This window comes from Labrus bergylta, chromosome 9 (assembly GCF_963930695.1).
Source record: "Labrus bergylta chromosome 9, fLabBer1.1, whole genome shotgun sequence".
Classification (NCBI taxonomy): domain Eukaryota; kingdom Metazoa; phylum Chordata; class Actinopteri; order Labriformes; family Labridae; genus Labrus; species Labrus bergylta.
Window position 1 is genome coordinate 3,301,516 of NC_089203.1, and position 13,549 is coordinate 3,315,064.

At 39.4% G+C, this 13,549-nt stretch overlaps 2 protein-coding genes across 2 annotated transcripts; one reads left to right on the plus strand and one right to left on the minus strand.

Moving 5' to 3' along the window:
* Window positions 1–924: 924 nt before the first annotated feature.
* On the minus strand, window positions 925–3,348 carry pin4 (protein (peptidylprolyl cis/trans isomerase) NIMA-interacting, 4 (parvulin)). The gene is made up of 4 exons (XM_020647775.3): window positions 3,198–3,348; window positions 2,918–2,985; window positions 2,154–2,273; window positions 925–1,266 (listed from the first exon to the last, which is right to left on the minus strand). Exons 1-4 carry the CDS (start codon window positions 3,232–3,234, stop codon window positions 1,108–1,110), a joined length of 384 nt encoding a protein of 127 aa, XP_020503431.1. The 5' UTR covers window positions 3,235–3,348; the 3' UTR covers window positions 925–1,107.
* A 1,074-nt stretch (window positions 3,349–4,422) lies between these two features.
* nek12 (NIMA-related kinase 12) lies at window positions 4,423–8,701 on the plus strand. The gene is made up of 2 exons (XM_020647808.3): window positions 4,423–5,611; window positions 7,681–8,701. Exons 1-2 carry the CDS (start codon window positions 4,480–4,482, stop codon window positions 7,890–7,892), a joined length of 1,344 nt encoding a protein of 447 aa, XP_020503464.1. The 5' UTR covers window positions 4,423–4,479; the 3' UTR covers window positions 7,893–8,701.
* The last annotated feature ends 4,848 nt before the right edge of the window (window positions 8,702–13,549 follow it).

Sequence of the window (13,549 nt, forward strand, 5' to 3'; positions counted from 1 at the left end):
TAAATAAGAGAATGAATAAATAAATAATTAAATGCGTGAATAAATATATGAAAATGGTAAATAAATGGGACATAAATAACTAAATGTCTTAAATGTATTTCTACATTTATTTATTTCCACATTTACTCATTTCTACATTTATTTATTTCCACATTTCTGTGAAATGAGTATGTTCCTTTTCAAAATTGATTTGTCTGATTTTTATTATTCTAATATGCCAGGAGGAATACCTTTATATTGCCCTCTCAATTGAAAGGCTTTGCTCATTTTCTCTCTTGAAAGATAATAAGACACGGGCTTAAGGTAGGCCTATCGCTTAAACATTTGAGAATGATATCAAAAGATAGTTGACAAACTAACCATTACTTCTCAGTAACAACATTTGTGTTTGGTGTCATACAGACAACTTTTACAGATTGTGAAATTCCGACCAATACCTATGTTCAAAACAACAATTAGCAACAAGTTTGTTCTGTTTTTTACAAATTCTTTTGGTGTAAGACTCCCACCACCAACATTTTCTGTCATGTTTGACCCTGCAAACAGATCTGATAACCAGATGCCAGCATTAAATTGATATGACGCAGATAAACATCAGTTACTGAGATTGGTTCATGCCACATTTTATTTGCAGATGTGCCCATGTCTGTCAGGGCCGATTCCGTCCGATACTGATGTTAAACCTAAGCATGGGTGCATCCTTTAAGACATCACTGATTATTTTTTTTCTTTAGCTACTGGCAGCAAGCTAACTCATCTGCATTAATATAATCAGAAACTAACTGTACCAGCTAATAAACTCATATCGCAAACCTCGATTTTTTGGTTTGCCACCAGAATTGAGTGTTATATTTCTTAAACTTAATAAAAAAAAAAATCACATCTCTCACCGCGTTTTCAAACACAAAAACTGACATTGTTACATCTTGTGTGAAATTATTTATTTGTCATTCGATTTCCACAGCATCACGCTGAATTGTCAGTAATGTGTGCAAGTTAACAAAGACACAGATTTGTATCTTTCTTTAACACCAGTAAAATATAAATCAAATGTTGCAGTGAACCAGTAAGATCAGGAAATAGTCCGTTTCCCACTTGCTATGTCCATCACTTTTTACCCTCGACCATAATGATGTGGTACCCAAACTTTGTCTTGACAGGAGGGTCTGTGTATACAGGTTTGTCCATGGAACTAGTGGGCAGGGCAAAAGCTGCATCCTGGAAAGGTCCAACCATCGATCCTCGCGTCATCCACCCCAGATCCCCCTGTCATGAAAAAAAACAGTCACAAAGACATAATAATCTGGGAGTGACACAGAAAACAGAAATAGGGACTTGATATACTTAAGTAAATTGTTTTGTTTTCCAAGCTTAATTAGGTCACAGATAAGAACGCAATGATAGACTGATAAGAACTGTGATTGATTGGCACTAGTCCAGGGTGTACATGGCCTCTCTTCCAATGACAGCTGGGATCAGCTCCATGCCCCTTTGACCCCAAACGGGATAAGCAGTATAGATAATGGATCAATGAATGGATGGATAAGAACGCAAGGTAAAAGCTCTGTTACATGTCAATGATTCCAACATAACAGATACTGTATTTATGTCGTACACCTGGGCAACAGCCTTATCTTCACTGGCATTTCCCACTAGCTCAGAATGAATCAGTGTCGTTCTGGTGGAGTGTAGGTGTCAATGACAAAATGCACACAGTACACAAATATGACATGTTGTCAGCCTCATTTTGTGTGTGGGATGGGAGTAAAGATTAGTAAACATAAGTGAGGAATTTATCATCTCTGAAGACTCAATATGAGGGTTAGCCTGAACATCATGTATAATGTATGTTATGTTCATCCCCACAGGATATAATATATTCAGTCTTGAAAAGCTTACTTCAAACAAGGCTGTCTTGACTTTTGATGCAGCAGCTGCATCCAAGGTGTTTTAATAATATTTTGCAAACAATGTACTGAGATGCTTCCAATCTAAAGTATGTATACGTGTCATAAATCCACATGCCATGCAGAATGACAATCCAGTTAGAGAAACTTAACACATGTTCCATTTCTTTGTGATACCACGAGATGTGAAATGTGGAGGAGTATCGTGCAATAAAAGAGCAAATGAACAGAAAGGCATGGCCTTACTCCTTGTCTAGCTTTGTCTTCACTGTACTGTGTAGCTACTTCACTGAAACGGACTCCAGCCTTTAATTTCTCCATAGCCTCCATGCACTTCCCATGTTTTTCACAGAGGATGTGTCGAACCTGGGGAAAAACATGCATCACAGAACACATTTACTCTTACAGTTGTGGGATAAAACTAACAATTCCTCTCAATCATTGAAGACATTGTTTACCAGAATGTGGATTTTTAAAAAAAATTTAAAACCCATTATTTTTTCTAGTGTAAAGCTTGTGATATAGACAAAACCTCCTAATCTTTCTCTCTTTTCCGTGAGCCAGAGCTGTTGTTCATGTAGCCATAATGTGTTTTATTTCCACTTATAGCCTGGAGATACAACAAGCTGCTCAAAATGTGTGTCTGCTGTTTTAACAAGTTAGTATGTACCTTTATGATTATCATGTCATGCATGCTTTTTTTTTTTTTACAGCGGTCAGATGGAAACAAATCTTCAGATTAGATCACTTTAAACATGACAGCAGGGTGGACATGGATTAACAACGTTTCATTACTCATCATCAGTGATGCCATAGTGGAAAGTCTAGTTCCAACGTAACAAATGTAGCGGTCACTTCCTTCCAGTGAACTCATCTAACAGTGGTTTAGTGGGTGAACGGGAGGAAACTCGTGTCTCAATATAAATCACCTGATACGTGCCATTTGACATACCAGGGTTTTCTTACAGTGAAGTGTTCATACCCATACATAGGCTGCTGTACATATTCACCTTTACAGCGGTGCCTCCCTTTGGAGCCTTTTCTTTCTTGTCAGCTTCTGCACTTCCCGAAGCAGCTCCTACACACAGACAGGATTCATAACCAAGACAGCAGATAAGCCATGACATGCAAAACTATACAATAACACTGGAGGAAGAAATACAGTACTACAACCGAATCATTGCATGGTCGTGTGTTACAGCTTTGTGCTACAAACAAGTAAACATAGCTGACTTTAAACACACAGTTGTTCGTATATAACTAACAGTGGATAAGTTATAGACCACTAACCTTTTCCACCCTTGCCACCTTTTCCCTTTGGTGGCATTTCAGATTTAAGAACACTTAAATTCAGGCAATATTGGAATAGGAAACGCAATGTGCAAACGCGCTCACTGCTGTGTTGTGGGTAAGATGCGCAGTGAACCCACAGAGTGAACCAGACGGCGCAGCTATCTCTTCTTCTTTAGCTAGTTAACGGCAGGCTGCAGCAGGACGGTGCCCACACCGCCATCTCGTGGTATGTAGTAGGTCCAATCTCAAACGATACAGCCCTGCTCAAGTTCATAAAAAAAGGGTAAAGTAGGTTATATAGCCTATAGGCTTGTATTAAATAGCTTTTACCTGATAGGAAGGCATTATTTACTTTTTGTAATATGAAGAAAAATGCTCCTCTTTGAAACATTTGAATTGTCCCTCTGGACCAAGTAAAGTTGTTTGAATTGAATTGAATTTGTATGATCAGTTTCAAATCCAAGAACAGTAGCCTAATTGTATGTCACATAAATACAGTTATTTATATTATATAAATATATATTATTTATTTATGTTAGTTATATGTTATTTTAAAGAAAACCTTACATTTTCATGTGAGCTAAAGGCCTAGATCCATATATATGACTTATATATATGACTCATATCAATAATGATACACACTGTGTAGTACGTGTGTGTTTTTAATAATAATAACTCTTTCCACAAGTGGAAGTGTAAATACCTTGTATTATTCTATTATTGTATTTTTTCTCCCTTTAGGTAGGCCTACCTCAATAAAGGAGTCTCGTCTTATTCTCTTAAAGTAGGTTATTAACAGAGGCTCTAGATGTTTCAGACCTTTTTTATTGACAAACAAATAAGAATAGCCTTAATCAAGTCCTCCATCATGCCCAGCATAGTCCTGTAGCCTATAAACGGTGGTCAGGCCTACATGTTGACATCAGAAAACAAACAAACATAAAATTATTGAAACCATAAAACAAGCTAATGTTTAGCCTAACTTGTTTCCGGTAAAACAAAATAATCTATTTTTTAAACATCATATTTTCTATCATGAGCCTACCTGGAAAAAAGCTGACAACTAGTTAATTGATTAAATTAAACATTAGGCTATGACCTATCCAGCGTCACGGCGTCATCGGCGAGGTGGTTACTATGGCAACGAAACTGAATACAAAAGTCGTTTGTGGAAAGCTGTCTTGTGTTGAAGGTTTGCTTACCTGTTTACCACTGGTTTTCACTTAGGCTATATTTATATTATTATATTATTATATATTTTGGCGGCTCCAGGCACAACATGGAGAAGTACGAGCAGGTGTTTTGTTTGGGCAGGGGGGGGGCAGGGGACGTTTTCCTCATGAGGCACGTAGAGTGCACGAGCCTGCACGCGGTGAAAAGGATCAAAGTAGAGGACACGAGGGCGTCAAAAACTCAGAGGGCCATTCTCCAAGAGGCTGAAATCATCAGGAGGCTGGAGCACCCTCACATTGTCAAATGCAGCGATGTGTTTGTGAATGACGGGTTCATCTGCATCGTGATGAACTACTGTGATGGCGGGACATTAGACGACAAAGTCAAAGGGAGGAAAACAAAGACGTTTTTCACAGAGGAAACGGTGATGGGCTGGTTTGTGCAAGTTGCCAAGGCTGTTGATTTTATACACATGTCTAAAATACTGCACAGGGATATCAAAACCTCTAATGTACTGTTAACAAAGCAAGGTCTGGTGAAGCTGGGGGACTTTGGAATATCCAGAGTGATGACACACACAGCTGATATGGCCTCTACATGTGTCGGTACACCCAGCTACCTGAGTCCCGAGCTCTGCCAGGATGTCCCATACAGCTCAAAGTCTGATATCTGGGCTCTGGGCTGTCTGCTTTATGAGATCTGTGCCCTCCGACCTCCCTTTGCAGCTACAAACCTGCTCAGTCTGTTCTACAAGATCACTAAAGGAGAGTATGATCCTGTGGCAGAGGTCTACTCTGACAACATCAACTCTTTGATCAAAACTATGCTTTGCCTCATCCCTGAACACAGACCGAGTGCTGCATGCATACTCAGCAGTGACTATGTGCAACAGCACCTAGAAGTCAGTTCACACACAGAGAGTGACTGTGATAATACTACTGGAACCAAAGGGGACTTCATCGACATGAACATAGAAGGTAACCAAAGAGACACAGTCAATACACTACAGCCAGAAGCTCTCAGTGAGTCCTCCTGGTGGGAAGACAAAGGAAACGATGCCGAGGCAAGTTGCAGTGATGTGGAGGAGGAGGAATCTCTTGATGCTTTGTGTGTTGGACAGAACCAATCGGATTGCCTTTACCCTGAAGACTTTGATGAAGATGGAAGTTTGTCCTCTCTGGAGGAGCACAGTGAACACTCAGGGTCGCCAATGAGGAGCGAGTCTGCTGAGCCTCTCGGTAATGGGGGAGCTGTTAAATGAAAAATAATTCTCTAAATGAAGGCAGAGGCACTCAGTTCTTAATTTATATTTTTTTAATACCACAGTGTTTAAAGAAAAATAAATATATTTCTATGAAGATGAAAAATTAAGTGAATCCATCGATCATTAATCCAATCAAAATAGCCTTTGTTTAAAAATCGTGTTGAAGCATAAGTGTCATTTTAGTATCCTTTAAAAAATGCTCACCCGGAGTTGATTAACCTATTTTTTAGCTTCAGTCCTTTATAAAAGTTCTAATCAGTTTCCGTCTTAACCAACAGAAAATGTAAAATGTTGCAAAGAGTGCACAGGTCCACATTTTCTGCATTTAATTATTTGACCTTTGACACTTTGGGTGCCTCTTTATTCTGGATGCAGAACATTCATTTGTTTGTGGAGTAGTGTAGTAAAGACCACACTAACCGAGTCCAAGACATACCAGAGTGGTCCAAGGCCGACACAGGACCATGACATTTAGAGAACAGGACAGAGTCAAGACCAAAACCAAGGCGAGGTGAGACCGAGACAGGACCAAGACCATAAACATCACTGAAAAATCATCATTTTGTGTGCAGGGAGCATGTCACTCAGACCGTAACACTGGGAAGGTTGTGGCTGTAACCGGGGGATATAAATCTAATTATGAATAAATAGAAATGATTCCTTCTATTTTCCTTCTAATCACAGTAATGAGGAGGAAAAAAATAGTCTCTCAGTGGTGGTCTTGACCGGTCCTGATATAGAATTCGGGGTCCGCCCAGTTTGAGACTGAGACAAGACCAAGCAAATAAATACTCTCTTTGTTTTGTCACAGGTCACAGGTAAAGAAGGCATTACTGCTTAAGGCTTTAACAATGTGATGTGCGTTTCTTTTAATTTGTAAAATCTTTAAAAGTAAGCAGTTACCTTTCGGAAGAAAGCGCAGCAATAAAAGTTTCTGAAATGTTGAGCACCATAAGTAAAAAGGAGACGCAAATGTGAATGCTCAGGTAGAGTAAAACTACCCAAAATATAAACCTATACTGTATACACTAGAAGAGTTTAATTAAATAACAAATTAGCCAGAAACTAACAGGACTGCACCAGCACTTACATGTTTGTTTTATAGCAGTTCTGCTGTAGTAAAGTCTGTCGCTCTGGTCGGCAGCTTTAAGTGTATCAAAGTTGAATTCATCACTAACTGGACATATGTGTTAATATGCATGGTGATAAAAATTAGCTTCCGGTCAGGCACAGCTTAAACAAAGAGGAGAAGGTTTTTTGCAATATGTGACCTGATAAAACCAACAACTTAGTTAAGGTTTTACTTAATTATAAAAACATATACTGACTTTTTACTATTATCATTTATAGGTTTTAGAAAACAAGAAACATTCCACGTTAATCTGTGGAAACCCTAAAAGTATGCATGTCCTGAGATTTGTTTTTATAACTTCATGTGAAACGTTTCTTTCAAGGTGGTGGAATTTACAGGCAATGAGTTTGTTTTCTTTCTTTGTGAACATGTTGAAGGTCCTCTGAGAAACCTTTGGTAAAGCTTCTTAACGCTAAGCTAAAGATGTAAATGAGGAACAATCCAGACAAAAGAATTCAATGCTCATGTATATTCAATTCAACTCAAAAAAACTTTATTTGTCCCCGGGGGGCAATTCAAAGGCACACAGAGCAGTAAATTAACGACAGTGCAGGTAGACGAAACATTTTAAACCAATAATATAAAATATCAATTTAAATACAAAAGTTAAAATACAAAATAGATAAAAATAGTAGAGATATAAGTGAGAAGTTATCAGAATAACAGATGTAAACAGAAACAATGCAATAGTAAACAGATGTAAACACAACTGCTTGCAGTAAATGGGAAATACATATATATATACATATACAGAGCTATGTGCAAGTAGTACTTAATGATTAAGTGCTAGTGGTGCATGGTGAATAATAGAACAACAGAACTAAATGAGAGCTGTATGAAACAGATAAATACTGAATGCTGCTTTTTGTCTGTTGTACCTCCAATAACCGAGACGCCTCCTCTCCTATTAGCAGAGGCTCTTGATGTTTCAGAAGAGGCGGAGTATCCAGATGACTTCGAGGAAATTGAGGTGGAGAAAGAAGACAAGGATGAAGCAGCTTTAGTCCACTCTGCTTCTCCTGAGCCGCAACACGACGACGTACTGGAGGAGGAAATTCAACTGTGTGATGCCGGAGGACTGACCGTCACCCTGAAAGCACTGAAGGAAAAAGAAATAAAGTGACCATTAGCAGCTGAAGCAGTGAAATAGTTACTGAATAACTCATTTGTTTTATGCCATGGCTGTTTAAAAGGATATCAGGCTTTTGGTCAGAACATTTTCTGCTGCGGTTTGATCAGAAACTGAATGTTGAGCATGTGGGAGCCCGCTGTCTTACAGAACATTTACTACATACCAAGAGAACTCTAAGGGCAGTGTTTTACTTCTACATAATGTTCAAAACACTCAGTGATCGAGAGAGACTGAATATAGACCTGTCTAGCTTGCAGTGGCAGTTCTAGACCACTTTTACTGAGGGGGCCAAACTGGGGCCAGTTGTTTTGTCAGAGGGGAACATTAAGAGGGGAGCATTAAACCCAGGTGAAAAACAGACAAAGATGATTGTTTAAAAAAATAAATATTATGCCAAATAATAGCACCCAACATAAAATATCATGATTTATACTGTATTTGTTTCAGTAGCAGTGTTTAATACTAGATTGTGAGTCCGGTTGTTGAGTCAAATACTGTGTATGTGTTATTAGGGGGGCTCTTCCTTTTGGAGGGGTGGCCACAATGGGGACCAAGCTCAGTGTTACAGGGGCACTGGCCCCTGTTGGCCCCTGCCTAGAACCGCCTATGCTTGCTTGTTTTGCCAGAGACAAGACAATACCAGACTAAATTTTATGAATTCAATATACATGGTGTCATTTTTACTGACACATCATTACTTTGAAAAATATAAGAGCAGCAGCAGGAGGTCCACTTCTTACTGTCCCATCCTGTGTGTATCTCTGTGTCTCTATTTCAATCAATCTAGCTCTATTTGTATAGCACCAAGTCATACCAAATGTTATCTCAAGGAACATTATGAAAGAGCGGATACAAGACCTTACTCTTTGTTATATTGTTACAAAAGAGCAGGTAAAAGGGGGGGGGGGGGTTTCTTGTTTGGACCATGACCAGCAAGAATAATCGACTGGAGACTTCAGATGGTGCTATGAAAAGGGTCCATCAGTATTAAGTAATCCATTCATGCACATTCACATGTCACCAACGAAGCAGCAGGAGCAATTTGGGGTTAAGTGCCTTGCCCAAGGACACATCAGAATCAGAATCAGGATCTGAATCAGAATCAGAATCAGAATCGGGGTTTATTGTCAAGTACATTTACACATACAAGGAATTTGACTTGGTGTATTGGTGCTTTAACAGGAAAATAAAGCAGAACTAGCAACAACTTAAATAATACAGTATAAGAAGAATAAAGAAGCTAAAATATAAAAAATTAAAATAAAAAAAACACAAAAGGTGCAATATAGGAGCTGTGCAGTGGACTATGAGAAAAAATCTAAGTGTGTGTAACTACTCACAGAGTGCATGTAAGGAAAATACATTTTTAGAGTCCAGTGGGCGTTAATGTAACTCATAAAGAACGTGTGTCAACGTCTTGCTGGAGGACCAAACCCCCCTACTTTCCAACGGAGAGACGACCAACTCTACCACTGAGCCGCAGCCACCTAAACACACTTTGTTTACCAAAATACCCTTTATATACACTCTCAGGTGTCTTATCATGATTTAAGTCATATGTCATTTTGACAACCTCAGAGCAGTCTCCTGAGATCTTTCCAATGGGGGTCCCGGACCAGAGGTTGGAAAACTAATGAGGTAGACTGACGCAAACAAACATAAGAATGTAAGCTTTGAGTTACAGAAAGCATTTTGAATGCAGCCTTATTCTCTTCTAGAGTCTCTAAATGTTATCTTGTGACACATTTCAGGGCTACATGGTATCATTTATCAGCAAGTTAACACCAGGGTTTCCTGGAATGTCACCATAGCAGACTTTACAAGAACCACAATTTTAACATATATTTAAAATTCAGTGCTGATGGTAGTAAATCTATAAATGTGCCATGTTCAAGTTCAAATTGTGTCTCAACGGGAAATGAAAGATTCATATTTTATCAGCACACGATCTTGCATGAGTTGACCAAATTTTCTATGCATCACAGGTTCACCCACTTCCGCATCACGTCTACAAGCAACACCACATACAGATCATAGTTCACATTCACACTGACAGACAAACCGCCACCGACTGAAATGTGTCCAATATATTTATAGAGTTTAACTGAGGACATCATCAGTGAAAAGTTCCTGAATTTGAAGTTATTGGTCAGAGCTACTAGACTCTAGATATGTTTTTTTTCACAGTCGAGAGTTCAGAGAAGGGAACCTTAAAGCAGAACCTCTGTGTGGAAAACATAGAAACATTAATGTAGTGCTGCCTGTTATCTGCATAAACTGTATCCGCCTGGGGGTGGGTTAGTACATTGAACATTTGTGTTCATCTCATAACTGTTTTCAACACAGGTTTTGACTAATACTTTGAGCAGCTAATTTTAAGTGTTACAAGGTCTCTTGTTGGACTCTAATCAACAAATTGTTTTTTTCTTGACCCTAGATCACTAAAAATAGAAATTGCACCTGCTTTGTCAAGATTTATTTTTTTGAAATAGTGACTAACACTTACTGACGCCTGGTTTCCCACTGTGCAAACATTCCCCTAGCGTGTGCAGAAGATTACTGATCTTCCTCTCAGTCCTCCTCAAACTCACACCTTCACACTCATCTGATCCTTCATCCACTGATGGTGTTAAAGACAAAAGAACCGCACTGACTTCCATGATGACAAATGCAAAATGCTGCATCTGCATGTTGGCTTTTCAACACGAGTTATGAAGTATGTGTCGCCACGAAGACTTCAGAGGATTCTCACAATGAGGAAAAATACATTCAATAGAAGAATATTTTCTTATTCAGTGTTTCCCCTAGGTTTACAGCGTTGGGGGACATGCAGACACAAACACTTGAAGGAATCTTGGTGTTCATGGGTTACTTTTAATGACAGCTGTCCTTTTCTATCAGAAAGGTATCTTTAAAAGACTTCTTTCCCTGATTACGGACTCTATCCACTATCCTATCTCTACAATAAAGGCACAAAAAGCCCAAAAACAAATCTTTAAAAAAACCAAAAAAAAAAACCCAGTAATTTTCCTCAGACATCACACTCTGAAGCTCAAATGCTGTCAGAATGTCTCACAGATATGTTCCAGGTAATCTTACAAACTTGATATATTTTCACTTCTCGGTTAATCAACAAATGAAAAGATAATGAATATTAAAAAACAGGGTTATAATTTAACTTAAATAGTAAGACCAACATGTCCGATGTGTCCTTGGGCAAGAGACTTAACCCTGCATTGGTCCCACTGCTTCGGTGGTGGTGTATGAATGGATTAGTGTTGTACTTACTCTCTGATGTACGTCGCTTTGGATAAAAGTGTCTGCTCAGTGAATTGTAACATTGTACTATTGGTCTCTGTAAAGGCCCTGACACACCAAGGAGACCGTCAGCCGTCAGTCTGTTGGTGAGCAGTCGTCGTCCTAGTTTTTGTGGTGTGTCCAGCTCCGTCGCTACCCGTCAGCCCCAGTTGGCTTTTTTTTGGCCGATTCCACATGTTGAATCGCCATCGCGAGCGCGGTTGGGGGTAGGAAGCTCTCTGATTGGCTATTCAGCTAAGAGAAACAGGAGAGGCAATGCATGTGAAGAAATACAGAAGTGCCTCTTCTGTTCTTGTTCCACTAATAAAAGACCAAGTACTGACAATGCCAGCGCCATTTTCACCTTTTTATCAGACATTATTCTCCATTAGAAGTTCCTATATCACGAGTGTTGAGCGACAGCGGTGAGAAAATGGTCTTCCCGTATCACAACAACGGTTTATTTATCTACATTCTTCCTCGTCCTTTTCCTTTTTGGAGTGACAATTACAGACTACCGCCACCTGCTGGCATTGAGAGTTACTTCCTCTCACATATGTGCAGAACGTACGTGGTGGTTGGCCGTTGGCTGTAGCCTTTGCGGTGTGTTCTAGTGCAACTTTTTGGCCAAGACAAATGGCCTCGCCCATCGACGCCACAGGCGGCCTTCGTCGCCGCTAGTTCTCTGCCGTCTGTTTGGTGCGTCAGGGCCCTAAGCGGAGCGGAGTGAGGAGGACGTCGAGAATGTCTCAGTAGTCTCAGTGATGTCACTCATTGTTTTTTTTTAAGTTTAGTTTTGAAGCCACAGTGGCCATGTTGGAAAACTCAACTAATGGTACATTCCAGTTGATCTTGTAAGTGGGAAATTCCCAGTTTGGGAATATCCAATATGGCTGCTATATGCATTGAAACGGATATTTAAGATGTAACTGTTGAGTTTGTTAGCAGCTTAGTCGTCTTTTGTGTAATTAAATCAATCAGACCGATGGTATCGTGCAAGTTCTCTCTGTGGAAGTGTTTCCATAGTATTTTCGGTCAGAAACTATCACGTAGTGTATTGTTATCGTCTGGTATTAGCTAACAAAACAAAATTACTCCCATGTTGCTTTTCCAACTTGCAACTGGAACGCAGTTTACTCGGGTGTGACGTCATTCCCAGTTCCAACGTCCGAGGTAAATGGAACACGGCATAACTTTTGGTTAACCTAGAAGCAGGTAAACAGGTGGAGATGAGGCGGGCCTTAAGCATCCTGGCAAAATGCTGTCATATCATTCACGACCCCAATCATACAGATGTATGCATACATCTTTTCTTTCATAAAATCAAAATAGATGAATTATAAAAAAAAGTCAACCACCTGTGTGTGCCAATAAAGACTTTTCAGAGCAAGACCATTTTTTGTGCCAGACAAAAAACATGTTTATACATCCTGTAGAAATGGACATTTTAACATGGCTGTTTGGGACCTCCAGAGCTTTTTGAGCCACCCTCAAGTGGACTCAAGGTACTTTAGCACTTAAGCATTGGCTTTGTCTTTGAACACCAGAGGTTGTGGCTTAATTTGAGCATCCCAAGTCCCAACCTTGAGTATGACAACAGAGGAAAATGGCCTCCATGTGTATATGATGAATAGAGGCAACAATCTTGATTGAAGCTTATTCATCTGAGATCACCCAAAAGAAACACCTGCCTCTGCACACAAACGAGTTCATCTAAAATTCTGCAATTTATTTATCAGCGAAGAACATCAGAGAGTAAATACAACAAGGATTGAGAGAGGAAGAAACAACATCAGTAAGTGAAAACTAACAGCTTTAAGTCCGGTCGGACACAGGGGCTGACAGGCAATGCACAGAAGCAGAGCATTTTTTTTATAATTAAAGTTATTTGATACATCGCAATCAACAACAATGTCAAAAGCTGTTCTTGATCAGCATCAAAACCATCCTTAATATCGTTTTTGTCATCGTCAACAATATCATTAAGTGAATAGGTGTTCATGTAAGAGCTGGGTATTTAGCTTTTTCTTAAAGGTCCCTGTTGTGAAGGTTGGATCAGACGCCTTTCATTGGCAGAGCGTAGTGGGCAGGAGGAAGTATAGACCTGGATTATAGAGTTTAGGTGCCGTTTTGTAAGCGAGCAGCAGAGTTTTAAATTTGATGCGAGCAGTAGTGGAGATATCTGGTGCATTAGCTCCATCAAACACTGCTGGAGCTTTGCACTGATGTTTTGTATTCTGGCAATGTCACCACCATAACACAGTTTTCAAGATGGCATGTGCAAGTGCTTTCACCAAAGTGCCCCAGACTCAGTCATTATCGTGTTGATTCATAGTGATTTGACAGACATT

Excerpts from the sequence above, each read along its gene's own strand:
- nek12 (XM_020647808.3), top strand. The coding sequence starts at position 4,480 with ATGGAGAAGTACGAGCAGGTGTTTTGTTTGGGCAGGGGGGGGGCAGGG. Across the intron at positions 5,612-7,680 it reads CGAGTCTGCTGAGCCTCTCG|CAGAGGCTCTTGATGTTTCA; the intron begins GTAATGGGGGAG and ends CTCTCCTATTAG.
- pin4 (XM_020647775.3), bottom strand. The coding sequence starts at position 3,234 with ATGCCACCAAAGGGAAAAGGTGGCAAGGGTGGAAAAG. Across the intron at positions 2,986-3,197 it reads AGGTGGCAAGGGTGGAAAAG|GAGCTGCTTCGGGAAGTGCA; the intron begins GTTAGTGGTCTA and ends GTCTGTGTGTAG. Across the intron at positions 1,267-2,153 it reads AAGACAAAGCTAGACAAGGA|GGGGATCTGGGGTGGATGAC; the intron begins GTAAGGCCATGC and ends TTTTCATGACAG.